The sequence below is a fragment of the Microchirus variegatus genome (assembly GCF_963457635.1).
Source record: "Microchirus variegatus genome assembly, chromosome: 13".
In the NCBI taxonomy this organism is placed as follows: Eukaryota; Metazoa; Chordata; class Actinopteri; order Pleuronectiformes; family Soleidae; genus Microchirus; species Microchirus variegatus.
The window spans coordinates 4,536,802-4,558,208 of NC_139814.1; the positions used below are offsets into that span (position 1 = coordinate 4,536,802).

The 21,407-nt window shown below is 40.2% G+C and overlaps 1 protein-coding gene across 1 annotated transcript in view; it reads left to right on the plus strand.

The window, feature by feature from the left end:
- The window catches only part of ext1b (exostosin glycosyltransferase 1b), a gene marked incomplete at both ends in the record, with an annotated part of 160,208 nt that overhangs the window by 89,224 nt on the left and 49,577 nt on the right, over positions 1–21,407 (plus strand). Inside the window, 3 exons of the mRNA XM_083900231.1 lie at positions 3,176–3,269; positions 6,610–6,717; positions 14,561–14,680. Of these exons, the coding sequence (XP_083756357.1) occupies positions 3,176–3,269; positions 6,610–6,717; positions 14,561–14,680 (322 nt within the window). The remainder of the gene's footprint in view (positions 1–3,175; positions 3,270–6,609; positions 6,718–14,560; positions 14,681–21,407) is intronic.

Sequence of the window (21,407 nt, forward strand, 5' to 3'; positions counted from 1 at the left end):
TCTGAGGCAGAAATTGTGCGTGGGTGTGTGAGTACATGTGTGTGGGCATGTGTGCGCGCGTGCACGTGTCTTTAACATGCACAGTGCATTTAAAGTGTGACACAATGCGTAAAAGCGCAGGTGGCTTTCAAGTGGCACCTTTTCCATGCCCTCCTTTCATGTAAATGTTTCAAACTTTCAAAGCACCAATAGTTGAAAGTACAGTCTCCAAAGCACCCTGACATCTAAATTGTGGGGTCCCCACAGCTTTGAAATATCCATAACGCAGGTGATTTCCCAGCACATGAAATGTACAGCAAAAATTAGAGCCAAAACAAACCCCGACCTGTGCACCTGTGCACCGCGCTGCAATGATCACAGGTATACAGGTGATGAGGTGTCTGTGCAGAGCTAAGGAGCATAGCTGGACTTTGCATGTCAAACCACACACAATGAAGCACCACAGCGGCACCGCGGAGGCGCTAAACATGGTCATTGAAGACGAGCGCACGGAGCGCAATGCGTTCCATCAGCTTTAGACACCGACACAGCCGATGAAGAGTACTTCCCGGGGCTTTCCTGTGTCCCACCAACTCCACTGACTCTTCTGACTTTGGGGTAGATGTGACACTAGTGGACCTTTTATGGAAATCCAAAAACGCAGAGATCTGGGCACCCACAAACACCCTGATGCTCCAGTTCAAGCCTCCAGACTCAGGACTAACTCCAGAACCTCCCTGCTATGCCGTGGCCATTGTTAGTGAGCTGATTGACACTTTTTATTTATTTTTCATCTTGGAGATCACAAAACTTATCAAGGAATGAACCAAACTGCATGGGAGAAGGACAGTGCCCGAGTGGAAGGACCTCGATAACTGCAGAAACGAAACCAAGGACAGAGAGGTTCATGTTGGACATGACGGAGGGGCTGGGAGGGTGACTGTGACAATTGATCATTTATTTTCCTAAATTGGGCTGGCAGAGGAGCTGCTGTGACGAAAGATCACCATCTTTGGCACAATGTGTAAGAACTGTCCAGAGCTTCCCCCTCAGCTCCCGAGGCTCCTCCATCTCTCCATTTACTCACACCCTGCTGTCCTACACTCCGAAGCAGGACAAAAATGTCCTCCTGCTCAGCAACAAACACCGGGAGCTGGAGATCAGCAAGGAGAAAAAAAGAGGCCCAGAATCATTCTGATTATAACCTCTGCAAAGGAGAGGATACCAAGGATGGAGGTTCTTTATTACAGCAAAAAATATTACTATTTTTATTTGGTATCTATAATGAGGTCTGATGTTGGGCTAAGAAATAAGAAAATAAAAAAAAAATATGTACACAATCTGTATAGCTTGTATTTGTATGAGCACACGTTGGTGCTATAGGTGTGTTAACTGAATATTTTATGAAATCTTACATTATAAAATAATAATAATGCAATTTTTTTCTGCTAATCTTTCACATATACTAGGCTGCAATAATCCAAAAGAAAAAAAATCCAGTTTGCATTAATTTTATTGAAAATAATAATTTTTTTGTGTTTTTTAGATCATAAAATGAGGTGCATCATGACTAAACCTGGCAATTTAAGGGTTAAAAAAAAAAAAATATATATTAATATTTGATATGGATGGAAAGAAGAAATGTTGGTCTAAAACCTAAAAAAAAAAAAAAAAAATTAAAATACAGATACTATTTTTATTAGGGATGCACCAATTAGTCGGCCAGTGATCGGAACCGGCCGATTTTCACGTGATCGGCCGCAATCGGTGACCGACCGATCAGTCAGAATATTCCGATTTTAATAAGCCGATCAAATGCACCCGCATCGCGCAGCATCAGCAACACACGTGCACGCGACTACACGCACATGTAGTAGAGTGTAGGGCTGGTTATTTAGTCGTTATGATATTAGGTGAAAAATACAGATGTATACTATTTTTATTGCTGTGTACTTTCATGCGCACCATTTGGTGTGCTAGGTGTAATAACATAACTTTTATATAGGTGCATCTGAGGGTTAAGTGAAAAAAGTAACAATTTATTAAACCAAATAACAAGAATCAACTAAACAATTTGATACACCAACATTAAATATCCAAGGCTAATTCGATCATCTAAGTCAATGAACATTTAAGCATAATGATAAGTTCGTAAATTGAATCAATAAATCCTACTTGCTAAAGCTAAAATCACACAAGCTATATACAACATAAACACCAGTGTGTGTGTGTGTGTAAAGAAAGGGGAAGCATGTGCGTGTGCACAGGTGTCCGCTGTGTTCCCATGTGACACTTATCACCCGTCACCCATCATAAATGTGGTGTACTTGCAATACGCATATTTTCCAGTCTTTATGCAGGCGTAGGTGACACAGTTATGATGCTTTAGTATTGTGTGCTGCCATAACATGCCCCTGATAGCGTACATGCATGTGTAATAATTCCTTCTTCAGAAACGAAGAGTAAATGCAAAATTCCTTAATTTTTTTTGCCGTGATTGCTCACTCACGGAGTAAAATGTCATTTAGTCAGGCTTCCTTCTTCAGAACGTCAGGTGATGAGATGGTGATACAGGATGAGACTCCATGACACAAGACTTTTCACCAAACAAAGAGATATTTATTCTGTAACAAGAGCTTCAGCCAAATTCCCAAAAAGCTCTAACTCTCCCTGAGCAAGATGCCACTTTTTTAGGCTTCCTGCTCCTCCTCCTATACATCAACTTATGCCCTTGTTTATCCATTTGACCTTCAGTCTCACTTAGGGGGCACATCATAAGAACAAATGCTTATCCTATGCATAGACTATGGTCAACTGAAGATGCAGAGGACAATGCTTCAGGTAAAGCCTGCAGCTTCCGTAAACATAATTACTGGGTATTTTGTACCTAGTTACAATACATGTGGACACAAACTTATAGTACATCGTAAACATATTTGCTGTGTTAATGTGTGTGTCTCAGACAAGAATAACAAATATTTTCATGTCACTTGTTGAAATGCCTATTTTTTTGGAAATTTGTACCCATATTGTGACAAGATAATAATTCATCACCATCAATGTTAGTGTTATGGCTCATCACAGCAGGCAGCAGTGACACATGTAAAACACCGCTCCAGCTTATTTAACATGTCTGAACATGTAGCTCTTGTTTATGACCCTGAACTCATCATGTGTGTCCTTTGTGTCTCTGTAGGTATGACTATAAAGAGATGCTCCACAACTCCACCTTCTGTTTGGTGCCTCGTGGCAGACGACTGGGTTCCTTTCGCTTCCTTGAGGCGCTGCAGGTAAACAAATAAACAACAATACAAAAACACACTGACATGAGAAAAAGATTAAATGTTAAACATTATTGCAACAAATTGAAAATACAGTTAGACTTGGTGTTGATCTTTGGCTACCTGAATTTGCCAATGAGTATGTTAAGCCAACCCTATACAAGAAAACATTTGTAACCTTTGAGCCTATTATGCCACTTTTTCATAATACAGTTGAAGCACGACTCGGCTCAACTTGACTCCACTCTACTGGGATTTTTTTGCTTTTCCATTAGTGATATTTTTGGTACCTGCTTTGGGAGGTTCCAAGCAAGCTGAGTCAATACTAAATGTGACGTCAACAGACTGCCAAACTGTAGATCAGTTAAAAAGACTTCTCCTGTAAACATAAGATAATCTCCAACATTTAGCAAGGAAATGTCTAAATTCTTCATATTTAACAGAGGAATCTGGTGTATTTAGCGATAGCACTGCTGAAAGCCTGTGGACCAAATCACAACCTGTTCATCAGTTCAGTAACTGTGTCAGATGGACTCATCCAACTCAGCCAGTGTGATGGAGACGTCTGGAGACGTTTTCAAGAAATTTCATTCAATTCTTCTAGTTGCCGAGTTCGCTGATGCTATGGCTAGCGCAAGTCAATGGTACAAGTTAGCATGGCATTAAAAACACTCATACTGACTCCACAGTGCACCTGAGGCAAATCGATTGTAACGGCAGACTATCGATGTACATATCTGTGTGGATAGAATGTTTGAAATAAAACTAACCCTAACCCAAAATAATGCGAATCATAGTCTGATTACTAATGTATCAGACTGGACTTGCACATGCGGCATTATTGCATGCAAACATTATTTGGAAGAGAAAGACAATACTCAATTTGTCACAGTTTAGTCCAATATAATTAAATGTATTTGTCGTTATTGTACACGAAGAGATTGTTATAAAATGAGGGATTGTTATGGCCTAGTTGAGCCAGGAAAGTGTTTAGAATTACGTTCTCGCTCACTGGGAGAGTTGAGATTTCACAAGACCCTCTTCAAATTAGAGATGCATGATATTTTTGAAGGATTTTTGTCAACAAACTTATTACAACAAAAGTATTTTCATCATTGATCAGTTGTTTGGTAAAAAAACAAAACATTTAAGAAGCTGAAAAATCTGACTATCAAAAAATTGATTATTAAAAAAAGAAAACACTCAGAACCACAGTTCTATGTACATACAGCTGCTAATTGATGGTGTGTCCAAGCACTTTATAACCAAAAGACGTATTTCATATGTCTCGGGATTCCCCCAGAGGAGTTGGACGAAGTGGCCAGGGAAAGAGAAGTCTTTCCCGACCTTGGATAAGCGGTAGAATATGGATGGATGGCATCCATCTGCTTTGACTCGTTGGGGTTCTTTGTCAAAAACTACATATCTACCTGAAGTATCACTTGAACAGAGCTAGAATACTCAATTATTATCCCTGAGGTTATTCCCACTCATTTTTCTTTTTTATACAATACACGTTTTACCGCTACTTACAATTGTATTGCCTAAATTTATTTTACCTTTAAAATCATCATCAAATGACTTCACACAATACTGATTAAGCCTCTCAAAATAGTGGTGTTAACAGAGGTAGCAGGGTTCCCACAGGTCCTTGAAATCCTTGAAAGTTTGTGAATTTGAAATTGTTTTTTAAATGCCCATGAGTTTGCTTGATGTAAGTAGACTAGGCCTACACAAATGTGGAGTCATAATCACTAGCGGTGTTGTGTCCATTGTCTGTCCAACGTGAGATTCCATGCAGTACAATGAGTGAGTAATGTTAAACCAAGGGAGAGCAGATGACGTGATTCCTGGGAAATGAAAATTCCAAGATCTCTGTCTCACCAAAGAAAATGACAAAGAAAACATTTTGAAATTGATGTCAGCCAAGGTGTGGGAACCCAGAGGTAGTTATTCTTGTATATTCAAACAGCAACATAGCATGAGTAAAGTTAGATGGCTGCACAGGTAGAAGTATGACTGAAATTATAAACAAGTGCCCATTAAAAGTTTCCAAGCTTTTAACTTTCTGACAGGATGAACACTTCTTGTCCCTGCCTGTCCCTACTGCTGCTGTATACACACAAATGCTCCCTCAGTCGGGTTAAAAGACTACGTTTTCAGATGAAGGACACAAAAAACAAGTCATTTTACATTGTTTCTGTTCATCTAAATCAAACAGAGGTACAACAACATCAACAACCACAACAACAAAAACAAAATGCAGCTTTAACTCTCACTTTCATCCATTCCCACATCTGCATTGCACTCTTCTGCATCAACTGCATTGTCCTGCCACACACACACACACACACACACACACACACACACACACACACACACACACACACACACACACACACACTTGTTGCCCCCATAAGTAAGACAATTCCTCATAATGTGAGTGTGTAAACAGATTTTGGTCGCCACAAAATGGAGATGGACACAGGACTTGGTGCCTTTATAAAGTGTTATCCCTAACTTTAACCAAAATCAGGTCATGCCCTGACCTAACCACAATTAAAATCTTAGTCCTAAACCTAACTCGTGCCTCATTAGAACCAGGTTTTAAATACTCTCCCTTCATCTTCCTCTGTGGTGCAAGCTGATGGATGTGGTGAGTCATAGAAAAGAATGAAGTGTGCCGATATGGTGTGTGTGTGTGTGTGTGTGTGTGTGTGTGTGTGTGTGTGTGTGTGTGTGTGTGTGTGTGTGTGTGTGTGTGTGTGTGTGTGTGTGTGTGTGTGTGTGTGGGTTTGATGTCATGACAGCCCTGCCGTCCAGGTCATAAAGCTGTCAGCTAAACCAGAAGTGACCCTCAGTCTCTGCTGCAGTGACTTCAATTCATTTGGACAGATTAAACTAAGCTTTATCACAAACCTAAACCTTAACCAGTTAATCCTAACTCCAGCCTTAAATGTAATGTAACCACAATCACATCTGCGTTGTAAGTTCAAGCCTCAAAAATGGGGTTTTTACACTAAACATTTTATTTTACAAAAACACCGTGGGCCGCCGGTGGGCTGCCCAAGAGGCCTTACCACTGGGCTTAGCAGGTTTTCCAGGGGAAAACCCTCCATATCTTTCCTTTTATCATCTATTAAAAAAACAACTAAAATGTTGGATTGCAGGCATCTCAATATTCTTTTCATTAAAGCAGCCTTGTATGGCTCACAAAAATAAAATGATATGTGTACAATTAAAAAAAAACAAATAAAAAAAAACAGATGATCTTGTTACTTGTGACAACAAAGGTGTTTGTGAATCGTATTTAAGTTTCCCTCTCTCTTTCTCTCTGTGTATGTTTTAGGCTGCATGTGTGCCAGTGATGCTGAGTAATGGCTGGGAGCTGCCTTTCTCTGAAATCATTGACTGGAACACAGCTGCAGTCATCGGCGATGAAAGGCTCCTGTTGCAGGTAACGTCCTTAAGACACGCTCACACAGAAGCATGTGCTCCATGTCTCACCTGAAACTATACCAGATGGAAGAAACAGCAGCAAATCCTCCAGCTGAAATAAAACCTTTTCTCCTAATGTTAATAAAATGAACACACAGACAAGTCTGTGGCAAACCTCATTTAGGTGGGATCGTGACACCTCAGGAGTTTTTGGCTTACGATGAACACCATACTGAACCCAGAGAGGCACAGGACTTCTAATTGCTTTAGGTAAATAGCGTGGCTATGCACTATGGTCTATTACTGACACCGATCTCTCCAAACCAAAATTAAACACAGCGTTTCCTCCCTGGTACGGTGTTCATTTTAGGACATCGTCATACTCGGAAAAACCTCTGTCATCTTCAGACAAAACTGCCTCAGCGTGGGAAAAACTTGAGTCAGAAAAACTTGTGTCAGAAAACCATGAGTCAGAAAAAGTTGAATCAGAAAAAGTGGAGTCAGAAAAACTTGGGGCGGAAAAAGTTGAGTCATAAAAACTTGAGTCATAAAAAGTGGATTCAGAAAAACGTGTCAGAAAAAGTTGAGTCAGAAAAACTTCCGTCAGAAAAACATAAGTCATTAAACAGACAAAGTAGGAACCCCCCCCACAGGGAGAGGGGGAGATGAGGTGTTTTTTACGACTCAACTAATGTGTCACCAAATGTGGTAAAACAATAGCAAATGGTCCCTTGATCTTAGGTCAAGTCAAATTTATTTATAAAGCACATTTAAAAACAACCTCAGTTGAACCAAAGCTGCACAGTTATACAATTATATACAAAAATACAATATAATCACACACAATATAATAATAAATAAAAACAATAAAGGAATAGTGAGAGCTCAGTTTAAAACAAAAACTAAAATTAGAATTAAAAACAAATAAGAGTAAAAAAATAAAATAAATAAAGTAGGAAAGCCAAGGATTCTCACCTAGCTGGGACTGAACGCCACGGAAAAAAGATAGGTTTTTAGTAGTGTTTTAAAGTTTTAAAGTAGAGAGTCTGGACCGAGGTACTGCCAGAAGCAGCTAGTTTGTTGACCTAAGTGCTCTGGAGGTAATGTGAGGGTGTACAAGTTCTGATAAGTAAGATGGTGCCAGACCATTTAAACCCTTAAAAACAATTAATAAAACCTTGAACTGGATCCTAAAATGAACAGGCATGTTCATGGAGAGAAAGTTCACCTCAGCTGTCAGAGAGATATGTGTCCAGCCATGGCAAAAGCGGTCACAAGTCTACTTTGGGACATTTGGAGTTATTTACAGATTCCGAAAGTGTGATTTCTAAGCTTTCCAACAATGTCAAACACATGTCAATCTGATTTTTGAAGAAGATGTGGCCATTTGAATGTAGACACTCCTCAAACTGCTTTAGGGAGAAATTCAGCCTGAAAGATTTCAACCTTCTTGAGGAGCCAGGCCAATAGCTGCTCATTTGCATCACATTAACATGGTCACAAACCCCCACCCAGTCTAGCTGTCAGTGACATCTGATGTCTGTTAGCCCACAGGACAGAAACAGTGTAGCAGTTTGAAAACAAATGAATGAATGTAGTTCATGTCAATGTAGTGTTATTTGCTGTAAGTACTTCAGTGGACTGATAAGAATCAGAATTTACTTTATTGATCCCCAGAGGGAAATTCTTCTGTTACAAAAAGCACTTGAATAAAAATGAGAAACAAGAAAGGTGAAAGATAGATACATACTTCAAATATCAAATAAAATATATCTAAGTGTGTGAAGGAGAGTTCAATATTTTCCAGACCATGGACTATATTATCATCTTCAATACCAGTTCCTCCCCCACAATGTGGCTGTACCCACTCTGTCCATCACAGTTGATATGCGGCTAAATGTACGGGACGGGAGACTGTCAACAGGGGGCAGAACTCCTGGGTTGCGCAGTAGCTGAAACTCGATAGGCTCTGCATCACTGTGAGTTTGAGCAAGCACCACACCTGGGGCCTCATGTACAAAGACTTGCGTGGATTTCCTACTAAATCTTGGCATACGCCAAAACCCAGAAACTGTCGTACGCTCAAATAAATTCAGATGTATCAAAGTGTGCGTACGCATGGATCCAAGCACGTTTCCTTTGTACATCCCAAATCAACGTGGAATTGAGCGCACATGCAGAGGTGCCAAACTCCTCCCTGTCCACGCCCCATTTACATATGCAAATCAATTTAAATAGGCCCTGCAGTTCACCTCTTTGATCAAATAACGCACTGAACAGAGAAAAGTAAAGGAATTTCACACAGTCTGAGCAAGAGATTCAAGAGTGAATGAAAAAAGTGAATGAAAACGCGTAGGAAGATTTTGTTTAACACCCTGTCAACAGGTATAAATATGACAAAAAAGACGTAAGTGGGAGCCTGTGTGTGAGTCTGTGGGATCAGAGCAGCGCACACACACACACACACACACACACGCAGGCACACACACACACACACACACACACACACACACACACACACACACATACACACAATACACTCACAATACACATCGCTCATGCGTAAAGATGGCAGGACATTAAACACTTTGGGCCTGATTTACTAAAGCTTTGAGCGTGCAAAAACGTGTGCAAACTGGATTGCACAAGCACATTTGCGTTGATGCTGATCTACTAACAGGGCGCAACGAGGAGCGCATCCCTCAGACGGGCAAAATAGCACTCGCAACCCATTTAGCGTTCTTGCCTTAATGCATATGCAATATTGGGCGTTTACACGCTATTTTGCGTGTGATGGGAGGAGAAAATGTAAATATGTTATTTTAGCACGCGCAAAGTGATGTATCAAACCTGAAACTGATTGCGGTGTTTATTTTTGCGTCTATATTTAGCACGTTTGAAAGGCAGGTCTTAACTGGCACAGCGGTGCGCGCACATGGCTGCGGTTATTTATAGTTATATATATTTGTAAATCAGGAAATTACTCTTTTCCAGAGCATGTTCAACTACGCGTTCACAGATGACGCACATTCATTTCTTATTTGGTATATCTGAATAAATTAAACATAGATATCCAGAGGAGAAATGCGTGTTTGTACTGGTATGGGCTTACCTTGGTCTGCAGTTTGTGGTTCAAGGAGGAGTCTATGTTCCCCGGTTAAGACCGGAGGAACTAACCTGGTCTACTCTCAGTGCACGGCGAAGCGCAGGTGGCACAGTGTGCACACGTCACCAAAACCTCACAGGCAGGTTACCCTAACCCTAACTCTTCCAGTTCCAGACACATTTAAATGCAATAAATAATCACAACAATCACTATTTAATGTAACTATCTGAATCAGCTATAGATATATCATCTATATCGATTGTCCCATCGCCTCTGACGTCAGATCAAAGGCTGTTGGCACGCGTAATGGAAACTCAGCCCGACTGAATGAACACAGATGAAACCAGGGACGGACTGGGACTAAAAAGCCGTTGTGATGATCCGCTTTATTTATTTATTTACTTATTGATAAGAAAGTCACTCATCGATTAGATCCATAGAAACAGCAGAACTCGCTCCCTGGCAGCTGTCAGTGAGCTGCAGGTGAGTCAGGAGGAGAGCGCAGCACCTTCTTTTTTTTTTTTTACGGCAACATCCATAGTCCATAGTTTTCTTTGTTTGATACGTCAGGTAATGATGGAGCTGTCCAAAATACCGACGCAGGATTATTATAATAATAATAATAATAATATAAAAAGGTCCTATGGACCCGGGGAACAATATGTCATATATGCCTCGATCCCAGTTATCTGCTCATCGCAGAACGTCACTTTCTGTTCAGTGGCTTCAAATTTAATTCAGCGCTTCCGTTGAGTCTGCTCTTTCTCCATGTGGACAACTCTTGACTCGCGCAAAATTCTCATTTAAATAGGGTGGTCTTAACCACTTCTGCGCCTGTAGTCAATTGTGGCCGCAATCTTAGTAGTTCACCCGCAAAACGTAATCCAGTAGCGGGCGCAGTCTTTCTGCTCGCGCAAGCAATTTAGCGCTCTCTATTTGGAATCTTAGTAAATCAGGCCCTTAGACTCATGTTTAATTTTTTTTTTTTTAATTTCTCACAATTAAAGAATGCAGAAGTGCACCGCGGCTGACGTTTCCAACTTAAGCCCGCTTTTACTGACATGAATACTGAACACAGAGAGACAATCAGGGGCTTGTTAGCTGTAGCTCTAATTTCACCAGCACAAAAAAGCAAAGTGAACTAAAAACATGATATGTGAATGCGCACATGCCCAAATGTGCATGGCGCTGGTTTTCATCATACGGGACAATTAAAATAATAAACTATTTACTCACCCAGAAGCCACCCATCGCGCACTGTTCCAGCCTCCAGCCTGTTCAATTTGCGCATCACATATGATTTGAACATTGATGGATTGAAAATGTTTCCTATTAACGTAAACACATTCTGTGACGGCGCTTTTATAGCGATGTGTGTGCAGTCAATAGCTCCGATTACATGAGGGAAACCGGCTCTCGCTGAAAATTGCGCTTTAATGTTGGCCTGTTCAACAGCATTGTATGGGAGTGTGATGTACCTGGATGACATTTGGATGATTCCATCCCACACAGCTGACATGGCTCGGCTCAGGGTTGACTGGCACACTTCTGACCGCATCGGCTTATGAGCCAATTATCATTGTTTGCAAGTAAATCCTCGCGTTCCCTAAATACTCGCTCACGTCAGATTGTTCATAAGTGTGTCTCTGATGTGCACATCACTCTGATGACTACATGTTTTCACATTATTAACAGTTTCCCAGCATCACCAGTAAGTGTCGCCAAAGGAACAATAGCTGGAGAAACGGGCGTACGCCAGCCATGAAGTTGGCGTGGGCACCGCATATTTCCACGGTCATTGCACGTTTCATACATCTGAACGTGAGCGTGGAAAAGGACGTACGCCACGTTTTTGTGTGTACGCAACCTTCGTACATGAGGCCCCTGGTCTGTTGGCATCAAAGCTGTGACAGAATAGAAGCACACAACAGGATATTTAAAACATGGCTCACTGTTCACATGGAACACTATCATGTCCATTTGTGATTTTTTTATTCATAAATTGCAGAAGTTTGAATATAAATACCTAAAGTGCTGATAACTCTTGATCTGTGGGAGCTTTCGAAAGTAGGGACTCAGATGTGTCTGCCAGTCGATGGTCTTTACTATCACTCTGCCATCTGCCGTTCCAACAAGCTGCGGAATATTGAGGCGACTTTCAGCAGAGCTGTGTTCCACTACCTGTTGACAGCAAGAACCACAATGAAAGTAATTATTTTACTTTTCCAAAAAAAATCACATTTTACACATTACATATTGCAGTCTAATAAAATGAACTAACCTGAGTGATGTCTGCCAAAGTATTGACTCTGGTCCTCATGAATGCTTGCTTGATTAGTCCAAAGCCACAGTCAGGGGAAAATTTGGTGTGGGCAACAATCAGGAAGTGGATGCTGAGCATGGAGTGAAGCTTGTGTCCAACCCGCCAGGCACCGTACCAGAGCATGGAGTTGTTTTTGTTTTGTCCACTGCAGTTGTCACAATGAAGATCCACATCTGTTTCTCCAACTCCAAAGTTGCTGAATAAATGATGCATGTAGCTGATGACTTCATTGTTCCCTTTACTTGACGACAGTGCTTTGAAGCTTGATTTACAAACTACACGTTCACCTGAAAAGACAAATATTATGTTTATGTTCATTCTAATGGCTCATCGTGTTACTGGTCAATATAAGCTTTTGGCTATTGAATAGAAATCAATTTATTCACATACCAAGAGCCTTAGCTGACCTCATGTATAGACACCACACTGAGGCCTTGGACACATGGGTTGGCAGCAACTTCACATGCCAATCCTTATGCCCAGGATTCTGAAAAAAAAAAAAAAACTCAGATCATGGTTCATGTTAACAGGCACTTTATCACTGAATCAGTATAGATTGATCAGTAGTATTGCTTGAACTATGTGTGAATGCCACACTTTTATGTGCATGAATCACAAGTGTAATTAACACGTTCATCACACATTGTGTTAATCATGTGTGATTCATGCATGCAAAGGTGTGGCATTCACACATCATTCAATGCAATGTTAGGTTTCGAACACGGGAGTTTCGTCTCAAAGCATTTGAATTATCAAACTGAACCTGCGGGTGTACAAAATCTCAAAGAGGGCCGTGACATGCTCCTCTTACGACTTATAATACGCTCATCTGACCGAACACAAGTTTCGGAGTGTGTATTATTTTTAACACGCCAATAGTGAGCTAGCCAATCGCTAGTATAGCTAATAACCGTTATGGCAACATAACGTTCTGAAACACACCAGAAGTGTGTTATCCACATGTCATATGCTCCCGTACATATCGATCAGATGATCATAGTTTATAATACGATCATCTGACCGAACACAAGTTTCGATGTGCGCATCATTCTCATTGTAATAATACAGTGCTACGAGCTAGCGAGCTAAGCAAGCTAGCAAGCATAGCTAATAACAATGTAGCCAAACGGCGTTATGAAACACACAGTGGATTATTAAAAGACAGCGTTTCTATGTGCGTCTGTATGTGACTTTGAATGAACACTAACATAACATAGATTAACAACGTTAATGAAAACTCACCCCATAAGAAACTGAAAGGTATTCCTGCAGACTTCAGTGCCTCCGATCAGATAAGAGGTCCGGGCGTGCTTCCTTTTCGTCGCAGTTTTACGTCTGTTCGCCTCCAAAAGTCCAATTCGATAGGAGATAGAGCGGTGCTGGCGTCATGTCATCATCTCAGACAACTACCGTGTGTGTCCTGCTCTCTTTCAGCCGCTGAATAATCATATGTTTGTTGTTTTTGTGACGATGAAGTCTGCTAACATGTTAGCATAAAGATTGCTAGCTTAAAATGCTAACAGTCCACACACCAGCAGTCTCTGTGCTTTCGCTGTCCATGTCCGTGAAGAAGCTGCTCAGCCACAGACTTATTGTCCTGTTCTCTTTGTCTTCCTTTGTCAAACAAAGCTTTGATGATAATCACGCTTTAATTTCGCACTGCACACACACACACACACACACACACATAACTGCTGTTCCAGACACTCTCTCTCTCCCCCTCTCTCTCTCTCTCCCCCTCCCTCTCTCTCTCTCTGTACGTGCATATTAATTAGCCATGTGTATTCTCCGTGATCATCAGCTGATTGGCTGAAAAAACAACAAAAGCTCTGGAATGAAAGATCACCACACCCAAACTAGGAGTGATTCACAGTGATAAAACAACCTTAATTCAAACACAAAGTTTATGGTTTTAAGACCCACAATACTGTGATTTGAAGCATGTAGTGGCTTCTTCAAAACTTCAAACATTTTGAAAAAAAATAACTTTTTTCATGTTTCACTCGTTTTGCGCTGGGCCGACTTGCGCCCCCTTTGTCCCTGGCGGGTCACATATGTGCAATAGGACCACTCTATGAGTGCTTTAAACTTCACTCTCAGGATCCTCAAAGTCCATTTTTATATACAGCCTATGATCACATGATTTCTGCAGATTTGTTAGTGGTGATATTTTCAGTTCAAACCTCAAACCAAAAAGTTAGACTTTCCTTCAAGGACTTATGAAATAGTGGGAGTTCTATGGAGTCTTTATAAACTTGGACCAGACTGCAGTATCCACTGCAGCTTACAGTTCCCATCACTTAATAGAGTTTCCTGAGTTTATCAATGGGACCAATTTTAATCTTCCCATCACCACATTTAAGGTACCATTTCAATCATTAACGGCTGGCTTCAGTGTTTCCTGCTGACTGACAGCTGTATGTCATTTCACAGATTCCAACCACAGTGCGCTCCATCCACCAGGATAAGATCCTGTCCCTCAGACAACAGACACAGTTCCTGTGGGAGGCCTACTTCTCTTCTGTGGAAAAGATAGTGCTGACCACACTGGAGGTGAGGACTTAACACACACATGTGCACATACATTAAACCACCTGCCTTCTTGGCCTCTCTCCATCTCTCTGTCTCCTCCTCCAACACCACCATCATCAATCTTTCTCTCAGAGAGCTGCAGTGTCACAGCAGACTCTGCAGTCTTTTATCTCAGAAATCACTTCAGTCTCTGTCATTCAAGGCCAGAAGCTAAATAAAAGGATGGGAAGTGTCTTTTACAGAGGGTTCTCATGAGCTCCTTTCTTTTGTTTTATTCAAAGGGTATACATCTCTTATTATGACTCTGGAATCTCTTCATTTTACTATGTATTGTCACATTCTCTGTATTGTTAAGAGAAGTAAGGGGGTCAAGGTGCCACACAGTCAAAAACTACATTAGTAGTGTTATATTATATTAAATAATGCTTGTTTTAAAGTTGTTCAACTGGGATAATTGTCACAAAACGACTAAAACATACAAAGTTATTCCGAGGAAATGTGCTGTGACCTCAAAGTGATGTAAAACAGCCCAAGAGAGTAACAAAATAACTGTAAACATGTGGAAAAACAAGCAAAAAAACTATCACAGTATTCATGGGAGGTCATTGGGTGTTTGTCCCGGGGACCCAAGTTTCTCACAATATGTGTTTTTTGTACAAATAAAAGTGATAAAATCAGTTGTGCCTTACAGCAAGAAGGTTCAGATACTAGTTCATCATGAGCTTCCTGTGTGGTTTGACTGTTCTCTAAGTGGATTTTCCACATGTACAAATGTCTCCCACACTACAAAGACAAACAGATTGGAGTTGGATTAATGGGAGTTTCTAAACTGACTGTGGGTTTGAATATGAATATGTCTGGCTTTGCGTGTTCTGTATGATCCTGTGATAGACTGGTAACTTGGTTACTTTTAGGGTTATATCCAGTGGTGGAATGTAACGAAGTACAAATACTTCGTTACTGTACTGTACAGTACATTTTTCACGTATCTGTACTTTACTTAAGTAGAATAAATAGTGCATACTTTTTACTTTTAGTATGCACTATTTGCGGAAAGAGATTGTAACCACGTTACAGAAAGATGATGATTTTTACCATAGGACATGAAAAAAAAGAAAAGATTCTGGTGGATTATGGGATGTTTGTCCTAATATGTCAAACACTGAGAGACAGACAGTCATTTTGAGACCAATGTGAGTGATATGCGGAAAGTTGTTGTTTACTACTGTTGCTAAGCAGCGGACGTTTATCCGGCAGCACAAGTTGAACATTTTGCTTGTACGCCCCCTGCCGTTGCGGCGAATACTGCAACGAACAACATGCTGAGTATAAAACGCCTCCGTGTGTGCGCACATCACACGCACGAGTACAAACAAGGTTCAACGCGAGCTTATGATCCGCGCCCCTTCCTGTCAGATTAAAACTCATGCACTGAATCAAAAATGTTTACAGCCTTTAACATATGGTAATTAACAGTGTTGTTGTTACAATGTTAAAATAGTTAATGTACTGCAATTGACTATGTGTGTTGCAGTTAAATAAATCTTTTAAAGATGTTTAACCAGACTTCTTTGTTGGTTTTGCTATTGTTGATATTTCACACATTAGGCACATTACATTAACCTAAAACTTTGGATGGAGCCTTTAGATTTTATCATCTTTTTTATAATTAATATAATATTACATATGAAGAACCTTCACCATAGCCACAGGCGAGTGATGTTTCTCATGAACAGGTCAAATAAACATGGTTAAACTGTGAACTCTTTATCCTATAGTAACACTAAAAAATCAGCAGGGATTACAATTAACAGTGTCCTGTCGGCCCGGGGACGTAATATATGTCATCGGGAGGACCAATATTCTCTCTTGGGTCAACCTCGGGACAAAAGACAATTTTGACTGGCTAAATTTTTCTGTTTAAGTTTTCAACAATTTCTGTGAACCAGAACTGGTTTGCGGTCGGTGGAAAATACTTAAAAAAAGGTCAAATGTAAATGGCTGGCACGCTTGCGTTTCTGTTGTTGCAGCCTGCTGCTCTCGCACTGTTTGCCGCTCGAGCTGAGATACTGTTGCCACTTTGTCACTGATTCCTGGACATTGTTCTCCAGAATATGCTGATATTGAGTGGAATCCATGTGACCCTCAACTTTAACAAAATTCCCAGTCCCTGCACTGGCCACACAGCCCCACAGCATCATGGAACCACCACCAAATTTTACTGTAGGTAGCAAGTGTTTTTCTTGGAATGCTGTGTTCTTTTTACGCCCCTTGTTTTGCCCAAATAACTCTATTTTAGTTTCATCAGTCCACAGCACCTTATTCCAAAATCAAGCGACTGTTTGTGGCAGGTGCAGAGAAAAGCCTTTTTCTGCATTACTCTTCCATACAGCATCTCCTTGTGTAAAGTGCCCTGAATAGTTGAACGATGCACAGTGACACCATCTGCAGCAAGATGATGTTGTAGGTCTTTGGAGTTGGTCTGTGGGTTGACTGTGACTGTTCTCACCATCCTTCACCTCTGCTTATCTGAGATTTTTCTTGTTCTACCACTTTGGGCCTTAACTAGAACTGTGCCTGTGATCTTCACATTCCTCACAATGTTCCTCACAGTTGAAACTGAGAGCTTAAATCTCTGAGATATCTTTCTGTATCCTTCCCCTAAACCATGATGTTGAACAATCATAGTTTTCAGGTCATTTGAGAGTTGTTTTGAGGCTCCCATGTTGACACTCTTCAGAGAAGATGCAAAGAGGAGAAACATTTACAATTGACCTCCTTAAATACCCTTTCTCATGATTGGATTCACCTGTGTATGGAGGTCAAGGGTCACTGAGGTTACCAAACCAATTTTGAGTTCCAAAAATGAGTGTTAAAGGTATTGAAATCAATAAAATTAAATTTTATTCATTTTTAATTTTGTTTAAATAATTCTTCCACACTTTCTGTAAATCATATAAATGTTATTTCTGGGGGTGTCAAACTGAACGTGTCAATGCAAGATGATTAATTAACGCGTTAATTTTTTTTAACGCACTTTCTCACTTTCATTGCGCTACGGCTAGACTTGCAGTTTATGAACAGGCAAGGCAGGCAACTGCTTGGTGCCCAGAGCCGATAGGGGGCCCCCGACACTCGGAGCCTGAGGTGCTGTTGCCTAAATGCATCAGTGAGCAGCTGCATCCCCGTCTCCCTTAAACAACAATGGTTGATTTGCAATGACATCTCAGTAGGAAACCTCCCTAAAGGGGCCCCACGTCTCCTCACGTTTAACCTGTGTGAAGTTATAGTTCTGCAAGTTGTAAATGAAGCTGAAGGAAAATGAAGAGGAGTTATCAATCAGGAAGTTAGAAGAGGAAGAAAAAAGAAAGAATGAAAGAAAGACAGTTGTAAGTGGCGCTACTGGCGCAGATAATGATATAATCATAACATTAAGAGTAAATGACTGCTGTTACTGAACAGTTACTTTGTCTTACTAACGTGGACACAGACTTGAACAGCAGCTAACATTAGCGTCAGAATGCTATCTGAAGCTAACGCTAACTAGTAGAAGCAGTGCTTCAAAGGTTATGATGAGGAATCTCCTGCTGTGGGTTTAGTAAGAAAACTATTTAACTTCTATTTTGTTTATAATGTGAGTTATTGACAGTGCAATGTATAATTTTGGAAGTTTTATTTTTAAGTTATTTACAGTATGTTATGTTTTCTATATATTTATATTGTCTTATAATGTTTACAATGTAATGTTTTTTTTTTTACTAAGTTTGTATATTTTTACAATATAAACAGAAAATTTTAGTTTTTCTGGCATATTTACCAATGGTAAAAATCGTGATTAATCCACAGCAACCCTGTCAATAATCTGATTAAAAATGTTTATCTTTTGACAGCCCTAGTTATTTCATTTCTCAAATATCACTATGTTTGTCTCCTATATGATTTATTTAACTGAAATTTCTTATCCAAACAACCAATGATTTATAAAGGAAAATCATGAATGTACAGGGGTGCGCAAACTTTTGCATACCACTGTATAAATAAATATATATATATACATAATAATAATACAGGCAGAGAGGGCGTAATGTAATAACACTGATAAAGGCAGGTACTACAAATTCATCATAAAGAGACATAGATTTTGAGGAACGGGAGGGGAAAAAAATAACAGCCCAGTGTGATTTTGTTTTTACTTTCACAAGCTTTGTCCCTGAGGGAAGTTGATAGCCATTTGCCTCAGTCGAAAAGATTAACTTGAAAAGCCTTGGCTTGTCTATAAAAACACTGGCTGCCACCTTAAAAACCCAGAGACCTTTTTACGTTTTATGAGGGGCAATTTTGCTCGCTTGGCTGCAGCTCCTCCCCCGTCGGCAGCTCTCAGTCGGGACATGATGGATGACTCAATCTCACCTCAGAGCAGCTACAATCAACCAATTAGAGCACGATAGATAAATCCTGCTTCCATGTGAGCACACTGTGAGCCAGCTTTAATAGGTGGGTTTAATAGGCATACCAGTGCCGGAAATGTTGACCTTGTGATTGGTTGAAATTAGTCCAATTTCTGACAGGAAACACGGTATGACAGATTGTGTGTCTTAATTTAGCTTGCCATCAACGTGTGCACGCACACATGCACAGTTCAGAATGGATGTTGAAAGTCGTTTAGCGCTAAGGTGTTTGTGAATGTGGTGGAATGAGATCCAATCTGTCAAGATATCAGTGTGTGTATGGTTACAGATGTGTAAAGAGAGTGAGGGAGGGTATGTGGGAAGGGGAACAGGCTTGACACGATGAATAAACCATGTTGCTCTTTATCTTGGGGGCCACAGCAATGCAACATACATACAGTGGTATGCAAACTTTGGGCACCCCTTTAAATTTTCATGATTTTCCTTTATAAATCATTGGTTGTTTGGATAATAAATGTCAGTTAAATGTATCATATAGGAGAGATACGGTGATATTTGAGAAGTGAAATAAAGTTTATATGATTTACAGAAAAGTGTGGAAGAATTATTTAAACAAAATTAGGCATGTGCATAAATTTAGGCATCCTTGTCATTTTATTGATTTCAATACCTTTAGCGCTAATTATTGGAATTCAAAATTGGTTTGATAACCTCAGTGACCCTTGACCTCCATACACAGATGAATCCAATCATGAGAAATGGTATTTATATATAATCACACTGACGCTCCGGTGCCGCTTTTCAATGAAAAAAAAATACCCATCTTATGCAAGCAATTTGGCTTAGCTGTGGGCTTTCTCCACTGCTATGCTAAGCGGTAACACACCACTATGCGCGCACAGCACACTAGCTGGTGTTGCTTGATAAATTCTCACCAGGGAGCACAGGGAGTTCCGTGTTGTAGTTATGTTATCGCATCCTCAAAAATTGAAAAATTTCAAAGCTAGACTGAAGTTAATGTATGTTTTAAATAAAAGTAATGTTAATAGATTTTTAAGACGGACATTGGATTCTAATCTTGTAATATTACAATCTGCTATTTTCTTGTAATGTTACATCTTTATTTTGGAAATATTACAACTTTTTTCTCATAATTGGACAACTCTTATCCCTATTATTACCACTTTATTCTCAAAAGCCTGAATATTACATCATAACATATCCTTTGTTACCATGCCAGCTTCTGTCACCTCCGGAGTCAACAGGAGTAAAGTCAATTAGCATGGCTTAAGGGCATTGGCTTAAGCCGATGGTGATCAGCCTCTAAAGAGAAAATAGTTCCCATTCTCATGTTGTGACTGACTGTTCAAGTGACTTCTGTATTTGAGCAAAGAAAGGATCTTTAGCTGTTTGGCTGTGATTATTATTTTTTTTTTTTTTGAAGGCACAATAACGTAATTCTTTCAGCTCCACTTTTCTCACTCCTGACACAATCAATAGTTGTTATAGAGGTGATAACAGAGCAAATATTTGGAATTCATTTGACACCCGCAGGCATGCTTTTATGCTTTTCACCCACTGAAATGGGCACATGGGAAGTTGGAACAGTTGTGATGTTTTTGTGGTAAAAACCCATTTTGCAGGGTGAAGTGTACCATGGGTATGATTACCAAGCCCTTTGATCAAATCATTAATATTTAATCCGAAAAGACAGAATACAACGCTGGATGACAAGGGAGAATACTAGACAATCTGGCAGAGTGCAGGGGGAAATGGGCCAGTATATATGAGTGCAGAGTAATAGCTGATGAGGAGCAGGTGAGTGAGAGGGATGGGGCTGGTCAGGTGACTGGGAGCAGCAGGTGGAGGGAGTGGCAGAGTTTGTAATGATATGAGAGTTAGTGATCACAATAAAACGGACTGTGAAAATGTTATATTTTAGTTGAAGTTAGTGAAGAGGGTTGGATCATCAAAGATGGGTGCCACACCAATCACGGTCCTGTCCACACAAAAATTCCATCACTGGGTCCAAAGGCAGGCAAGTTCACACTACAGAACTTTCAGAGATGTAGGATCACTGTGTGTTTCATATGGCCCTGCTAGGGTCAGGTGTGGGAAAAATAAAAATTGTTTGTAAACTGTTTAGTTTAGTAAACCGTGCCCTCGGTTTTGGAAATCTGTGCCCTCAGTTTTGTATGCCACTCCTTTGACACTTGGGAAAATTTAATAACAGGGGTAGTTCAATGGTTAAATAGGTGGACTTGTCGGAAAAGTTGTTAGGAACAAATTACTAAACTGAGGCAAGAGTTAACAAACAGTTTTTATTTTTTCAACACCTG